Here is a 17,500-nt window from a genome sequence, read left to right as displayed (position 1 = left end):
TGGTAAGTTAAGGTTATAATACCACTTTTTTCATCGGTCATACAATGTACATACAGTCATAAGAGAGGTACATGTACCTAAAGTTAGCCTGAGCTGAAGTCAACTGCATTTTTTTAACCCTTTCACGTCCAAACCAGCCTAAACCAGCCAGACTTCAATGGGGAACCCCTGGGAGTCAATGGGTTAATCACTCACTCAAAAACTATGTCCCCATTTAACATTATGTCTCAGCAAATACTATGAGGACAATGTTAGGGTAACAATCTTTTTTTTGCAAGACTCGACATTTCGACCAGTTCCCAGTTGGCTTGATATCTTATAGGTGATATTTACAATATGAGCGGCAGATCTGTATGTACAAACTCGAGGTAAAGCTTAGAGCTTGTAAATGTGATACAGATCTGATGCAAATATTGTAAATCTTAGCATTTGTACACTAGGTATTTTTGGTGATTGAAGACATTTTAACAGGGAAAATTGAATGAAACGTTTCTGTAAATGAAGAGAAATCTAATTAATAATGATTTTGAGAAACATAGAAATGTAAAAACTAGGGATAAAAAGTTAAACTTCCGACCTTTCGGCAGCCTTGTGACGCTTTTATCAAGGAGTTGGAAATGGAATATGTGAAGAGAAATCTGTGTCAGATATACAGATATTGGTTAATAAAACATTCTTTTGTTTTACCATGATCATGAAATATTAATGAATTTTATAAGAGCAACTTTTTTTTCTCAATTCTGTTGCAGTTTGTTGAGTTAACTTTTGTTTTGTTCAATCAAAAACATGGGGACTTATGGTTAATTTGCTGGCCAGTGGTCAATTGTGAGAAACATGCACCATTGACAGAAGCTTCATCCCTGGCTTGTACATGTATCAAGCTATGGGAAGATTGTGATACTGAAATTAATCAGTAACACAATTATCTTCCACAAAGTCAGGTGTCTGGTCAGTTATGTTTTTGATATATTTTCATGGGATTGTTAGTTTCAGAAAAGATTCTTGGTGACAAATTTCTCCTGGAAAAGTTAGCGGTTCGTCTGGACCGCACACCAAATCGTGCTATTAAAAACTGGGAACATTTGGCCTGTACAAAGGAAATAGCTGCACCTCTGGAGATGCGTCTCAAGTGCAAACTAAGTAGTGAAAAGAGGTATACTATGATGTTGCTTGAAGTGCTGACTGCAGAACATGAAGAGGATAAAACAGTAAAGGACTTAATGGATGCATTGACAAGAATGAAGAGAAATGATGTTAAGAAAATAATTACAGATGTTTTTCCAGGTACACTGTGTTAATGGTCAATGATAATTCAGCAATTTAGACAAAGTTGAGTTATAATCAAATTGGATCAGAGTTTACCAAAGTGTGACTTATGTGTGCCTGAATATGGTAAACAGCTTGTTACAAGCTCCTTCCCATGCTTGCTTGTCATTACAGGGCTGTCAATCAATCAGATATCCTTTTTATAGGTTAATTATGCCAACTGGGTTGTTTTCTGCACAAGCCATGTTCGCAAAAGGTATAAAACCAACTTTACAATACTAGCAATGGTAAACTTAATTTTCATCTACAGAACCCATTGTTACCCGCCATGTTTTTGGGTGTTACTCAGGTTCTACATGTACCAGGTGTTTTAAAGTGGTTTACATGTAATTAGTGCAATTTAAATGTCAATGTTAAAATGCAACTATGACCAAAAAATCAATTCTTATTTCTCTGTTTGGATTTCAAAACTATGTCAACTAAACACTGCATTATACAAGTTTTAAGCCTTGATTTTAAAAAAGCACCTGTTTATTTTAACTGGATTTTTCCAATTTAATGGTCTGCCATTACTAACTTTAAAATCTTGAGAGAGCTGGGTCAAGGAGAAAATGACATTAAAGACTCACTATCTTAAAAATGCAGTCAGGGTTGGAAATTAATGCTCCACCGCTTGCCAGGTGAGTGTCAGAACTGTTTTGGCAGATGCTAATCAAGGATCACTCGCCTGGTTTGGTGAGTATGATTTTCATATATTCAAGACCGTAACTTCACTTTCTGCTTTAAAATAAGTACAGTGCCTACGAGCAATAGCGGCTCTTCAATCTGGCAGATGTGAGTTTTCTAGCTCCGCTAAATGCTGTTCCTTTTATCGTTTTCCTTTCACATTGCTTGACTGGAGATCCCTATGAAAATCCCGTTTACCTTTAAGTTAACAACTTATGCGGCCCTGATAAAATTGGTCCTTTCAGACAGCCATTTCACGTGTCAAAAAGCACAGTGTGACTCTAACTCGAGTTCAGGGTCCTTGTGGAACGAAGGTTATATGCCGGTAAGTACTGGACACAGCTCTCTCAAATGCAAGCTTCGGGTGCAAGTTTTCCTGTGGCTTCTGCTAATGTGCGGCGATGTACAACTAAATTCAGGTCCTTGCCTATTCCCCTGCGGGATATGCACCAAACCAGGGAAATCCAACCAAAGAGGAATTCAGTGTGACACATGTGATACTTGGATACTTGGTACCATACTCGCTGTATGAACATGGATGTACTTGCCTACAAAGCACTGGCAAATTCATCTTGTATCCGGGTTTGTGACAACTGTGACCTGCCCAACTTCTCTAGCTCTTTGCTTGAGTCATTTGCTTTTATCGATTCTCCAAATCCTTTTTCTCCCATGAGTGGATTAATTACTTCTGAATTAACTTCTACGCCACATGACCAGGCGCAGAGACACTTGTACTTCAACTCGCCTTGTAGGCATAGGAAGCAGACCTCTTCAGATAGTGACTCAACTACAGGTCCAGAGCCACTTCATGACATCCGTCCTCATGAAAGCCTAATTCAACCCCCTGAGAGCTTTCCAGATCTTTCGCATCGCAGGCATGATCAAATATGGGTGTGCATATGAACTTCTGCAGTGTTGTTAATCATAACCAGCTTTTACAACTTCATCAGTTTGTAGAGACCTATAAACCTGATGTCATCCTAGGCTGTGAATCTCACCTTGATAGATCAATTAACAGCAGCGAAATATTTCCACCTGCACATAACCCCCCACCAAACCGTAAGGATCGGGGACCATGGGCTCAAAGGTGGGGTCTTAATTGCAGTCCACGGTAACATCAGCTCAGTGGAACGCTTGTCACCAGCAAATTGCAAGATTGGTATGGGTTAAGCTTTCACACTCAAAATGGTGAAATTTTGTTTGGATCTTTTTATTGCCAGCCTGGCTCTACCGTTAATATCATGGACCAGCTAAGACTTTCAATGTGCAACCTCAGGGAACTGGCTGGAATTGGAGGCAGTCACGTAATTCTTGGTGGCGACTTCAACCTCCCAGATATTAACTGGGAGAATGGCTCCAAATGCAAAGGCTATCAATGAGAAAATGTTGGAGATTGTAGATGACTTTAATCTTATACAAATGGTTTGTGAGCCAACTTGCCAGAACAATAATGGTATGTTAGATCTTGTATTCACCACTCACCCTGATCTCATTAATGGAGCTTTTGTTGTACCTGGCATGAGTGACCATAGTGCAGGAATATGCGACATCAACCTCAAGAATCCACCACCAATAAATCCCCGAGGTCTGTCTACTTCTATAAGAAAGCTAATATTCCAGGATTGCAAGAGCATCTTAGAGAGGCTTTCTCATCAGAACCTGTCCTTAAGCCAGTTGAGGAAAGTTGGAATCACTTTAAAAGTACACTGTTCAATGCTGCCAACCAGTTTATCCCTCAGAAATCCCTTCAAAATGAAAAAATCTCTTCCTTGGCTGAACATTCACATTAAGCGACTCATTCGTCAAAAAGGCAGATGTTGCAATGCAGTTCGTCGTAGCAAAAGTGAGCAGGACTGGGTAAATTCAGGCAACTTCGCAAACTGGTACACAAGGAAATGTCAAGAAGGCTCATCAGGAATATATAAATAATCTTTTTTATTTTCAAACTGAGGGTAATACATGTATTGACAATGTATCAAACAATGATAAGCCTGTCATCGTGAAGCATTTCTGGCAGCTGAAGCTAAACGCAAAGACTCAATTGGTATGCACATCCTGAAATCAAATGGAGTAGACATAACAGATCCTAAATTGAAGGCAGAGGTGCTTAATACACAGTACACCAGGATTTTTACCAATGAGAACCCTATATTACCAACAGTAGGGCAGAGTGAATTGCTATCAACCATAATGAAACTCCTTGTGAAAATCAACCCATCCAAAGCAACTGGCCCTGATATCATCCCAGCATACATACTGAAAGAGACTGCACCAGCTATAGCTCCATTTTTGACTTTTATATTCCAACAATCAATAATTGATACTGGCACTTTCCTCAGGAAGTGGGTAACTGCAAACATAACAATATGCAAGAAGGGATCTAAGGTGGATGCAGCAAACTATCACTCAGTGTCATTAACATCAATCCCTTGCAAAATCCAGGAGCACATAACGTTTCACAACGTCATGGCTCACCTTGAAGAGCATCTTAGTTGATTACCAGCATGGTTTTAGTCAGCATCGCTCATGTGAGACTCAACTGATAAATACCCTCAAGCATCTAGCCCAATCACTAACCTACAGGATTCAAACAAACCTGTTGATGTTAGATTTCTCAAAGGCATTTGACAATGTTGCGCAAAAGCGCTTGCTTCTCAAGCTCGACTATTATGGTATTCGTGGTCAAACTTTGGACTGGGTGCAGGTGTCGCTAATAAATAGAACCCAAAAAGTGGTCCTCAAGGGCTGTTCCAGTGCTGAAGCTTAAGTTCTATCAGGAGTCCCCCAAGGAATGGTTCTTGGACCACTGTGCTTCCTACTGTATGTAAATTATATGGGTAGCAAGATCTCATCACACTTAAAATTATTTGCTGAATTGACACCCTCCTGTATGCAATAATACACAGCCAAGCTGAAGCACAAAGTTTACAGAGTGACCTGGGCCAACTCACAGCTTGGTCTCAAATCTGGCAAATGAATTTCCATCCCTCTAAGTGCTATGTGCTGCGTATTTACCGATCAAAAAACCCCATTGCCCATCAATATACCATGCTTAATCAGATTCTTGAAGTGGTGGACCACCAGGCATACCTAGGGATTACCATCATTGAAACTCTTAATTGGAAAATGCATGTTTTAAATGACATTGTGAAGAACAAAGCCAATAAGACACTAGGATTCATCAAAAGAAATCTTTACTCTTACCCGGAGAGAATCAAGGCTCAGGCATATCTTTCACTGGTTAGACCTACATTAGAATATGCTTGTGCATCATGGGACCTCTACAGAAAATATCAAATAGACACGCTAGAGCAAGTCCAGAGACGGGCTGCTTGTTTTGTGACCAAGACTTAATCAAGGGCGGAGGGCTGCATCTCCCAAGCATTAAACAGTCTGCAGTGTTAACACTACAGCACAGGAGGCGAATAGCAAGGCTATGCATGCTCTACAAAACACTTAACAATGAAGCTGAAGTTACTGTTCCGACTACATGTCCAGCATCAGCAACTCCAATGGACCCGCCACTCCCACCCACTTAAGTTTACTGACACTTCAGGCAATGTGTGATGGGTACAAGTTCAGAACGATTAGAGATTGGTCAGTAACAGTTTGAATGTGGACATTTTACAATCAAACTCAATTTACTCTTTTAAAAGAGCTCTGGGCTCTGCCCTAATGAATGAGTGAACTGATTTTAATTATTTATATACATGTACATGTACTGTCATATTTATTTAGATTGATTTATTTATTTATATATTTATTTTATATGTCACTTGAAAAATGTCCTTATTTAGGATCTTGCATGTTATGAGTGTAGATGTAGCTAACAACTCTGAAATCTCCAACAAAATTGGTTCATAAGAAGACAAAAATGACTTCCGTTTGAGTGATTGTTACATGATTGTTGTATACATAAAGTACTTACCCACTTGTGCAAAGTAATACCTGTGGTCATAAAATACACTGACTCATGCAGGGAGCCAATGGACATTGCACACCGCTATTACGGACATGTACTTTTCTTCAGGTTGTGTATATTGAATGTGTTTTAAAAGTGGTCTTGTCCAAATGTGGAAATATCTCCTTCCTGTATCAAAAATGTGTAGTGATAAGAATACTGCTAGTGATAGGAATATCACTCCTCCTCTGAAATACAAGAAGACACGGGCAAGGAAAATTTCACCAAAGTGGCAAGTTGGCCGTACATGGTTGCAAAATATGGTGGAAAAGGTATAATTTGTCTGTCGTCCACTGAGGACAGAAAAGTGTTAGAAATGCAGTATGTTGTCACCTCGAGTAAATTTATTGATGGGTACTCAAGCTAAAGCTGAAGCAGAATCATTTTCTTATCTCGAGAAAAGTGCAGCCCACTTCCTTGCAACCCATTGTCACAGGGCAAAACTCCACCCAAAAATGACGCGTAAGGTATGAAACGTAAATGGTTGTATATTTTATAATTTGTGGGACAGAGAAGAGGGCAGTTTTTTGTAACAGAGAAGACTGGGCAAGTGAAAACTGATGTGGGTGAGTGAGATTTGAAGGTCACTTGCCGAGATGGTGAGTGTTACTAAATTTTAGTTTTCAACCCTGTGCAAAGCATGTGTACCCAACTGAATTATTATGCAGCACAGGGGTTTTATGCTTTCAGACTCAAAACTATTCTTTTGCATATATAATAAGATGCATTTACATGCTGAAATTTGAAAGTTGTGACTAAATGATGTCACTTTTCCCTATATCCAACCCTTGACGTCCCATTGGCCAGTTTTGAATGTGAGTAATGGTGGACCATGAAATCCAAAACCTCCACTCAAAGTAAACAGCCTTTGGATAAAAATTAAAGCTGAACAGTTTGCCAGGCAGGTGTTAAGCAAACACACTTTCAAAATTTGAGGGAAAAAGGGAAGTGGTTTTCTTGATCATAGTAGCACTTTAGTCTCAAGGTTTTTATAGACAAGCACTAGTGCTCTGTTTATTAGGAAGACAATAAAATCAACTTAAAGCAGAAAAAATCAAATGATTTGAAATGACCTCATTTGAATGAATGCTTTCACATTGTTTTGCACTAGTTCTGTGGACTAGCCTCTGCAAATTCACCATCAAAGGCATTAAGATGTAATTAATGACACTGATTATTGTTTTCAGACCTTAAATAAGCTTTTACTGACAAGTTTTAATCATTAATGGTCTGCAGATGCTGCAAATTCTTCACAGGAGTTAAGTGAATTCATTGCCAGTCATAATAACTTCAATGCAGTTGCTGATGTGGCTACCCTTTTGGATCAGACATCCAATGTTAATAAGTACTGGTTTCATCTGGGCCTAGAGTTAGGAGTCTCTCGTGTACGCTTAAAAGAGATTGAATATGGGCAGTCTACCCAAGATCTCATGGAGTATCTCTACACCAAGAAACCACGCTTGACAATTGGGACCTTTTGTGGAGTGATTGAAAACGATTTAAAGAGAAAGGATGTTTTGAAGATTCTAAGACCATTTGTTGAAGGTGAGTGTCATGTTTGTCAGCATGAAATGGTACCAAAAAAAGGTTTGGTAGTAAACACTAAATGAAGTTTAGATGTTTCTTTAAATTCTGATTGTAAGTACTATTAATTAGTCTCCTTCAATCCACGGGCAGTGTGGCTGATTTTTTTTATTACAAATTTGTTATGAGCTAAAAATCAGCCCAAAAAATTGCCCTATACTTATACTTGAGTAGAGCCAGTTGGGAAGCCCTAGAAATATCAGATAATTAGCATAGCAATTGCTCATAAAAATCTCCATAAAACCAACTTCAGTTCAACTTGAGTTCGTCTTTGATGACATTGGTTGGGCATTTCGTTGACAACAGGAAAGTTAAAGTAATAAAATGTAAGTGGGTTAAATATAAACCTCTGGACATGCCTCTTTAGACTATGGTAGTATCTGTAACTTTGTAGGTCGGGCATTTTATAGTAAAACAGACTGATGTTTGCTTCACTTCATCTAATCGTCTGAATCCAAGCAATCTCAGTATGTGTAGTTAAGTAATGTGGCAAACGTTTTCCAACATGGCAGGTTATTTTACGAGCCATTTTTCAAAACTCTTTGGTGTTCTTTTTGTCCAACAAATCTCCTTTCTTTGTCAACGCTAAGAGAAAGGTTAATGTCAAATAGGAAGATAAATTTTCAACTTGGCTCACATAAAAAGGTAGTAAAATCTTCCTCAAGTAAACTGAAATACTTGTGTCATGCATGTTATAAGGTTACAAGAGCTGGCAAACCTCACCTAAAGTAGTTCTTTTTCATCCACTGTAACTGCAATTATTCTCGCAAGTATGAAATTAACTTTTAGGAAAACTCTATTGATGATGGATTTGAATTTCAGCTTTTTAGCTAGAAATAAAGAAAAATCAGTTTTTGGGTCTTGAAAATGGGGAGTCAACTTATACACAAGTAAATACGGTATATTGTAGTTGAAATTTTTCCTTGGCTGAAAATTTTCCAAACTAGTTTGTTTTTTTACTTTTCTTTGTTTTAGATTACAATAATGTCTATGAGACAAAGAAAAGTAAAAACCAAACTAGTCTGAAAATTTTTTAACTACAACATATATATACATATGAAAACTGTGACATAATGAGAAAAACGAAGCCCATTTACACTCATAAAGAAGCTGAGCTATTAAAAAGTAACATTATCTAATTAGTGTACACTGGCCTAACATTTGAATTACAATAACACTGAAGAATACAATACCACTTGTCAGAACGGGCACTGATTGACTTTCTCCACTTTTAAAAATGATGGCATACCATTCTGACATTTCCATAAATAGTTATGAAACTTAAGGAGAAGGAAAATGTGATTAATCAAGACTAAATCTTTTCTAACATCAAATTTGCCAAAAGTAATATCCTCTTCCTTAAAAATTTTCAACAAAATTATTATTATTATTATTATTATTATTATTATGGCATCTTTGTTTCTTTCTCAATATCTCATTTATACCAAAAAAGCGGGATTTTTTTCCTTTTTAAAATTTTGCCTTTGTTTGAAGAAGAACTTAACAATTTGGGTTTTCTTACGTGGATACTTGTCTCTTGTCTTCTGTCAGTGTGCTGAAGCTTTCCTCCAGTGTTAGGTTGTATCCTCCGAGGTAGTCTAAGACTATGTTGAACTTTGCTACTTCGCTTTCCTTATACATGTCCTCTATTCCTGCTCTCAATTCTGTGTATTTCTCTTGCTTAAGTTCCGTCTTTTCCTTTATCCTTCCTACTTGACCTACTGATCCCTCAAACAAATACCATTTTTTCTTGACCTTGTCCCACACGGACATACATGTATCTATACGATTGGCAACATTTGATGGTGCTCTCTATAGATGAAATGGAACATTCCATACTTTGCTTGTAGTATTCTCTAGTACTGATTGAGGTTGTTTTTGTTGGTACCATGGTTTGCTGTGATTGCTTTCCTGTAGTAGATGGTGGTAAATGGGTCTGAGCATATGATCGTGTCTTGCCATGTAACGTGTTTGTGCAATTTTAGAGCACATGCTTAGAACATGTGTTGTGGATTCGATGTTTTCTTTACACAAGCGGCACTTGGTATCTGATATCTGTGCTTGAGCCTTGCTTTGTTTGTAGGTCTTTGTACAATGTAGGCAGAAGTTGCTGTCTGATATTTTTGTTTACGTTTTAAACAATGCCTAGTATGTTTTTCCATGTGCTATGGATCGTGTTTGCATTTGGTGACATTTCCAGATCTCTGAGCTGTTTCATAGTCAGTTGTCCAAGCCATTTTTGGTTTTCAAGTTCGTTAGTGAATTTTTTGTCAACAGCAGCTTTGAGAATGCCTTTGATTGCTTGCGTGCTTGCTTTGTCGATTTCTGTTTTGCTACTTGCAGTAATTACAGTGCCTACTTCATTGAAATTAAGTGTATATTTCTAGGCGTACTGCCAAAATTTTAGGCGCACAGCAGAAAATGTTAGGAGCACATTTTGATCCTGTGTTTGTTGTTTTAGCTAAGGGTGACTTACTTTTCATTTGAGACAGCAATAAAATTGTTGTGTTTTTAAATCTTAATCAACTTGACTTCTCAATTTCAACAACAAGTTATTATTACATGTTATCATCATGTTAAAGTACGTTTGAGATAACAGAAAAGTTTTCATCATGTACTTGTATTTCCTTTTCAATGTACACTTGTAACCAAAGAGAATATACTTGAAGACCGGAATAGATACACAACTTCATAATTGACAAGATCAGACTTTATGCTGTCGCAAATGCAGAAATAAATTCTGCGCATTTGACTTCGTTGTCGTAGGTTGGACTGATGTCAACTCGATTCATTTCATAAAGCTAAAGCAGCGGCCAGTACTTTGTGAACGGAAGCTCTTCTTTCGCTGTTATATAAGCATTGTTGAATTTGACTTTGAAGCTCTTTCCGCTAGGCTGTTTCCTGTCTGGCCAAAACTCCTTGAGGTACTTTTTGCTGCCTTGCTGCTTTCGATTTACTGCCACCAATAAAAAAACAGTCCTTGCAGTAAACGTGGCTCTAACTCTGTAAATACTTGATAAGTGTCTCGAGTTTAAAGCTCTTGCACCTATTGACTTTCCCTGCTAGGAGAGGTCTCTTTTCTTTTTGCTTTGTATGGGAAAAGAGGCCTCTGCCAGGTGTCGAAACTCGCTTTTATCCAACGGCTGCCCACAACCTTGGACGGGACTCTTCAAACTGCATACCCCACAATATGTTTGCTGACTGACTTGAACCCGCTGTGTCTCGCACATTTCTTTACAGTAATTCCGCTGTTGTTAAGTAAGCCTACAAAACATGAAGCATCATTTGAGGATTCGGCTGCTAAGTGACCAACACAGTGAGTTTCGACCCATGCTTGAGGTCTCTTTTCCCGTACTTGTCAGCCAAGGAAATGCAAAAGAAAAGAGACCTCTGCTAGCAGGGAACCATTGACTAAGGATGAAGATGAATGCACGGGGAAAGCTTTTACAGTATCTGCAGCACATCAATTCTTTTTCTTAATCCCACTCTAGCTGCTCGAATTCGTTTAACTCCGCTCTTTGAAATTTGTATATTTTTCTTTTCTTGCTCATTGGCTCATACTCTTTAGCTTTATCATGGACTGATTTAGTGACGTGGTATCACTCGAGGCAGATTTAGTCGCTTTTGTAGAATGTGAAGGCTGGCTCTCAGAAAATAATTGAATACAAGACAATACAATTGCGATGACTTCACTGGGATATAATTCAATTTTATAACAAATTTCGTTCCTGGAAGAAAAAGGTTCATATTGTTGACCCTCTCTTGACCTTATCCTATCACAAACCTTTGACATGCGCAATAAGCATGTGCTTTATTCCTTGTCTTCATTTGCTTGTATCAGCAGAGTTTTAACAAAACAGAAGAGTATGGGATGGAATGAAACATCAACCGGAAAAAACAGACCTTTACTGGTGTTGGGTGAATTCATTGAGAAAATTGACGGCAAATAAACTCACACTGATGAAAGGAAAATAACGTAACTTTATTATTTAGGGTCAGATTTTGTTATATATATCTTTATATCTGTTGATTGAAGCTTCTGTTTCGTAACTTACCACTGGGAGTACCGAAGTATAGTCAGGTGAAAAAGCAGAGAGGCAATTCAGTCGCGCTGTATTTGAGCTTTTAAGGCGCGCAAGTGCAGTCACACATGATTTTTAGGGTGCACAGCTAAAAATTCAGTCCCGACGAATTTGTAGTGGTCATTCGTGTTTAATACCTTTCGTCGTTGTCATCGTCGGCCTCCTGCCGTCTCATAAGACGATGGAATGCACCAGGTGGATTCAACCACACTTCTTGCTGTGGCTAACCAGGCCAATACATGAAAGGCAGTCTCTGTGGCTTACAAGACGGATGGTTCTTGATTTGAAGACTTTTTTTTATTATTTATTTTATTTATTTATTTATTTTTAATTTTTTTTTAAAATTTAATACCATACCATACTTACATCACTAACAATACTAATACTTTCACTTACAGTACATTATAATATTAGTGATTGATTAGTGATTGATTTGAAGACTTGGTTGAAGACTTTCCTGCTGCTCTTTCCGCTTTAGATTGACAGTGTGTAACTGCTCGGCTTGTTCGGTTCCAACTGACACAGCAGCTTTCCATAGAGATCGTGATTCAGTAGTTGCCTCCCAAGACTGTGGGCTGATCCCAGCAAATTTCAGGTCGCTCTTGCGGGTGGCTTTGAAGCGTAGCCTTGGGCAACCACTAGGTCTAGAGCCTGATGAGAGCTTGCCGTACAGTAGATCTTTGGGTATTCTACTGTCATCCATGCGGCGTACATGGCCCAGCCAGCGAAGATGTTATTGGCTGAGGAGCGTGTAGAACGATGGAAGTCCTGCGCACTCAAGCACATGGGTGTTAAAGATTTTATCTTACCAGCTGATGCCGAGGATGCATCTGAGACAATGAAGATGGAAACTGTTAAGTCTTCTCTCCTGTGCTGTGTAGGTTGTCCAGGTTTCACTGGTGTAGAGAAGTGTGCTCAGGACACAAGCTCTGTACACCTACCGCGCACCGGTGGCTCAGTTGGTGGAACACCGGGCTGTCACGCGGGAGGTCGTGAGTTCAATTCCGACCGGACCAACACTCAGGGTCTTTAAATAACTGAGGAGAAAGTGCTGCCTTTGTAACTACATCTGCAAATGGTTAGACTTAAAAGTCTACTCGGATAAGGATGATAAGCCGGAGGTCCCGTCTCACAACCCTTTAACGTTAATAATCCTGTGGGGCGTAAAGAACCCACACACTTGTTGCTAAGAGTAGGGCACGTAGTTCCCAGTGTTGTGGTCTGTCTTCTGTTGTGTATCATGATTGGGAGGGTGAAAAAAAAGGGGGGGTTAGTTGTGGCGCTCTGCCAGCTTGACTGGCAAAGTTAATAAAATAAAAATAACGGTGAGGTTGTTGTTGGATCATACTCTGTTGTGGAGCTTAGACAAAATTGCTGAGGCCTTTACTATTCTAGCATTGATCTCTGGTTCTAGCGAAAAATTAGCGCTGATTACTGAACCAAGGTACTGTAATTTCTCAACTGAGTTGAGCTCATAGTTTCCAAGATAGATGCATGGTGGGTGATCAGTGCCTTGACCCATCACCTCAGTCTTCTAAATGCTGATGGTAAGACCGAACTCATTGCAAGCTTTAGAGAAAGGTTGATCAGTCTCTGCAGGGCGTCGCCTGAGTGGATGGCTAGAGCAATGTCGTCTGCAAAAAGAACCTCCCTGATGATGACATGTCTGACCTTGGTCTTAGAGCGAAGTCTTGCTAGGTTGAACAGTTTGCTGTCAGATCGTGTATGAAGGTATACACCATCTTTGTTGTTTCTGAAGACGTGTGCTAGAAGCACTGAGAAGAATATCCCGAACAGTGTTGGTGTGAGAACGCATCCCTGCTTGACTCCACTATGGATAGGAAATGGTGTTGACATTTGCCCGTTGTAGCAGGTAGTGCTGTACATATCCGTGGGGAAGGACTCTATGATGGAAAGCAGCTTAGGGGGGCATCCGATCTTCTTCAGGGTGAGGAAAAGCCTGCTTCTGCTAACAAGGTCGAAGGCCTTAGTTAGATCAATGAAGGCGAGAAAAAGTGGTTGGTTCTGCTACCGACATTTTTCCTGCAGTTGCCTGATAGAGAAGATCATATCGATAGTTGACCTGCCAGCCCTAAAAGCACACTGAGCTTCAGGGTAGACGCGAGTTGCTAGTATATGCAGTCACTCCAGAACTACTCTAGCCAGGATCTTGCCCACTATGGTCAGCAGGGAGATGCCCCTGTAGCAGTTACAGTCACTGCAGTCACCTTTGTTCTTATAGAGGGTTATGATCTTGGCGCCACGCCAGTCCTGCAGAACTGAGCCCTCCCTCCAGAACTGTATAAGTAGGTCGTGCAGGTCAGGAATAAGTGCGTCTTTTCCAGACTTAATCACTTCGGGGGAATGCGGTCCTCGCCCGGGGCCTTGCTGCTCGATAGGGATTCAATAGCCCTGCTGAGTTCTTATATTGAAGGCTCCTCGTCCAGTTCCACAAGAGTGGGCAGCAGGCTGATACTTCCAAGGGCAGCATCAGTAACTACGTTTTGAGTAGAGTACAGTTCTAAATAGTGCTCCACCCAATGATCCATCTGCTTCTTCTTGGCGCTGATGAATTCACCAGATTTGGATTTCAATGGGACACTCTTAGTAATAACTGATGGTCCTGTGGCCTTTTTAATGCCTGCATACATGTCACCGGTATTTCCACAGTCGGCATTGGACTGGATCTTCTGACTAAAGCTTCATCCAGTAGTTTGGCATCTACTGCATGCAGCTCTCAATGCATCCCTTGTAGGCTGACATGTATTGCTCACATGGGCTAAATGTACAGCGCGCTTTGCCTCTATTACAGGCGCCATTTCCTGCCAGTTGGCTTCAAACCAGTCCTGGTTGTGATGTTCCTTTCTTCTAAAAGCCTCGAGCCCAGATTGGTAAAGGGTGTATCGCAATAGAGTCCATTTCGATTCAGCTGTCACTGCAGATGAGTTAGCATTCCCCAAGGATGATTTTAGGGAGTCATGAAGCTTTTGTACTCTCAGTGGACATAAGGCTCGACTGGCATTAATACGCGGGAGACACTTCGTCTTGAGTGGTGTATCTTACATGGGACGAGGCGGATGACAGAGCGAACAAAAATGTGGTCGGTGTCGCAGTCAGGGCTGTGAATGCTTCTGGTGTTGTGCAGGTGGTTCAGGTCTCTTTTCCTGGTGAGGATCAGGTCTAGCTGGTGCCATCAGTTGGATCTTGGGTGGTGCAGTGAAACTTTGTGCCTCTCCTTGTTCTGGAAGAAAGTATTGGTCACCACAAGGTTGTGGAAAGAGCAGAGCTCTAGAAGCCTTTGGCCATTCTCGTTTATCTTGCCAATGCCATGATGGCCGATAACAGACGGCCAGGCCTCAAAGTCAGCCCCAACCCTAGCATTGAAGTCCCCCATGATAAAGAGTTCTTCCTTGCTGGGCACACTCTTGATGGTAGAGTCGAGAGCGTCATAGAGCTGATCTTCCTCTTCCGTGGTGGAGCATAGAGTTGGAGAATAAATGCAGGCAAAGTTGACAACACCTGATCTAGTTGTCATTCGCACAGTCAGAAGTCTCTCCTAGCCACTTGGTTCAAAGAGTTCTTAACTGCAAAGCCTACGTCATGAAGTCTGGGCTCGTTGATTTTTCCCCCCTGCCAGAAAAATGTGTAATTCTGTTTACATAACGATCCCACATCGGGCAGTCTAGTCTCTTGCAAAGCTGCAATGTGAATGTTGAGACGGTGGAGTTCTCTGTCTATTACAGCAGTCGTACGAAGGTCGTCCATGGACTGAGTGTCACGAATGAAACTGGGACACATTGTTCTTACATTCCAGCTTGTTATCAAAAGAGCTGGTGTCTTCAAAGTATGAGAACGAGATTTGCCAGGTGCTGGTATTTACAACCTGCCCTAGCTTGTCCTAGCTCCAAGCATGCAGTGGAGCAAGCAGGTTGTGGCAGGGTAGTACGTTATTGTCCAAGTGCTGCCTGGATTAAGGCGGGTGGTGACTACCCAATGGAATTGAAAAAAAATTCCTTCCACCGTTGAGAGCAACCCCTAGTGCCCAGCCGTACGCCAATTGAGCATGGACTTATAACTGGTAGACTGTTCCTCCCCATGTTGTGCCTACGCTGACAGACAGCAAAGTTGGAGTGTCCTCTCCAGGTGCAAGCCTGGGCAGATTAATATGGAGGACAAACTGTTGACCATGCAGTAGGTCCCCCCTCTCCTCGTGGCTGATGATGAAATGCATAAGCAGGTACGCCTGGCATCAGGGCGACGCAGGAGTTGCTGGGATGATGTTGTAGCAATGATCGCCGCCTAACGGACTCCACCTCCGGATTTTTCCTCAGGGTTTACTCCTGAAGTCTCTCCCACGAGTGAGTAGGTCGCGAGACAGCAACGTTTGATTTTGGAGTTTTCTCTCCTAGATGAGTTGCCAACCAAGGCTAAAGAGCCTCATAGTTCTTCGATATCCGATAACTGTACGTTCTTGTTGCTTGGTTTGATTTTTCCTTGCAGAATGTCAACAGTTGGACACTTATTCAACCCCCAAACAAGTCTGATGTCTTCAAACATGTTCTTTGTTGTCTTGGTTATTAGTAAGGATTTTTACAAGGACTTGTGATATGTTTTTAAATCTATGTATAGTAGGTGTGTAAGCTTCTCTTGTTTGTCATGTGAGGTAGGGTTAGGCTTATTATTGTTATCATGGCAGTAAAAACTTCTGGATGCCCAGATATCCTATACGATGATTGGGCGGCAAGCCGTAACCAATCAGTGCAATGACCAAAGTCCTTACAATTAAAATTCCAATGACAGTTCCTGATCGTGAAAATCGTAGTAATTAAATTCTGAACCTAATTGCTATTCATAAAATCCTCAATCTTAATACTTAAACTTCTATTCATCACTAAAAGTGCCTCGCAATATTGAGTGAGCTTGTGATGACTCAGACGGTCTTCTGTATCTGCAGAGCTATTGTGTCGCTTTTTTCTGCCACTAGCTCTTTAAGTGCCTTCCTGACATCTCTTGAGTAACCTCCGAGTTCATCCACAATAATATTGTACTGTGACACGATGTTCAGGATATCTCTGCTCAAGCTGCCAGCATAATGGCCCGTACTTTGTTGTCTTCTCGGGAGCTTTCTCCTCCCTGTTTTCAACCCACGGGCAGCTCATTTCTATCACCGATACATTCTTGTTCTCCTTGTCCACGATGGTAGTGTCGATCCTATTCATCTTTACATGCATGTTATCTGCGTACAGGGGAATGTCCCAACATGCTATTGCCCTCTCATTCTCATACATAGGCTTAGGCTTGGTCTTCCAAAACCACGAAACCTCTGGTGTAACTGGGTCCAACGCCCTGATAACTTAAGATCAGATCTTAAGAGTGTTGTTATGCCTTGCCAAATACAAAGTCTGGGCTAATGCCCCACATCCAGCTAGGATAGGTGGGACACTCTCTGTAGCTTTTACACACATTCGACACCTTTCTTCTCTGCTGACACTCGTCCCAACCTTCCTCTGATAGAAAATCTCTGTTGGAAGTAGCTGTTGATAAAGTTCTTGTATACCAACAACTGCATGCGTGGGTGCTGCCTTCCAACAACTAAGCCAAGCAAAGCAGTCTCCTTGGTCTAAGTGCTCGTCCTCTCATCTGTTACTGATCATCTTCCCCTGCCACTTTTCTTCCTTCACTTTAGCTTGCACTTCTTCCTGATGCGCCTTAGCTATGCACCCCTTCCTTCTTTACCGTCGTCGGTGACGCACATTGGTTCCGGGTACTCTAGTTTGAGGTGAAGTCCCAACTCTTCAGCATACCTGCTCGCATCCTTAATAACTGAGTGCCGTCCTCCTTTCACTGACTTCTCTTCAAACATTCTTACTGCCTCCATAGC

General features: G+C 40.8%; 1 protein-coding gene across 1 annotated transcript in view; it reads left to right on the top strand.

Annotated features, from left to right (window-relative positions):
- LOC137993722 (uncharacterized) overlaps positions 1-17,500 on the top strand; it is a 40,371-nt gene that overhangs the window by 5,711 nt on the left and 17,160 nt on the right. Inside the window, exons 2-4 of the mRNA XM_068839708.1 lie at positions 1-2; positions 988-1,284; positions 7,190-7,498. The exon at positions 1-2 is cut by the window's left edge and continues 877 nt beyond it. Coding sequence (XP_068695809.1) covers positions 1-2; positions 988-1,284; positions 7,190-7,498 — 608 coding nt within the window. The remainder of the gene's footprint in view (positions 3-987; positions 1,285-7,189; positions 7,499-17,500) is intronic.

This window comes from Montipora foliosa, chromosome 2, assembly GCF_036669935.1.
Source record: "Montipora foliosa isolate CH-2021 chromosome 2, ASM3666993v2, whole genome shotgun sequence".
Taxonomy (NCBI): Eukaryota; Metazoa; Cnidaria; class Anthozoa; order Scleractinia; family Acroporidae; genus Montipora; species Montipora foliosa.
This window is presented reverse-complemented; position numbering and strand designations above follow the sequence as displayed.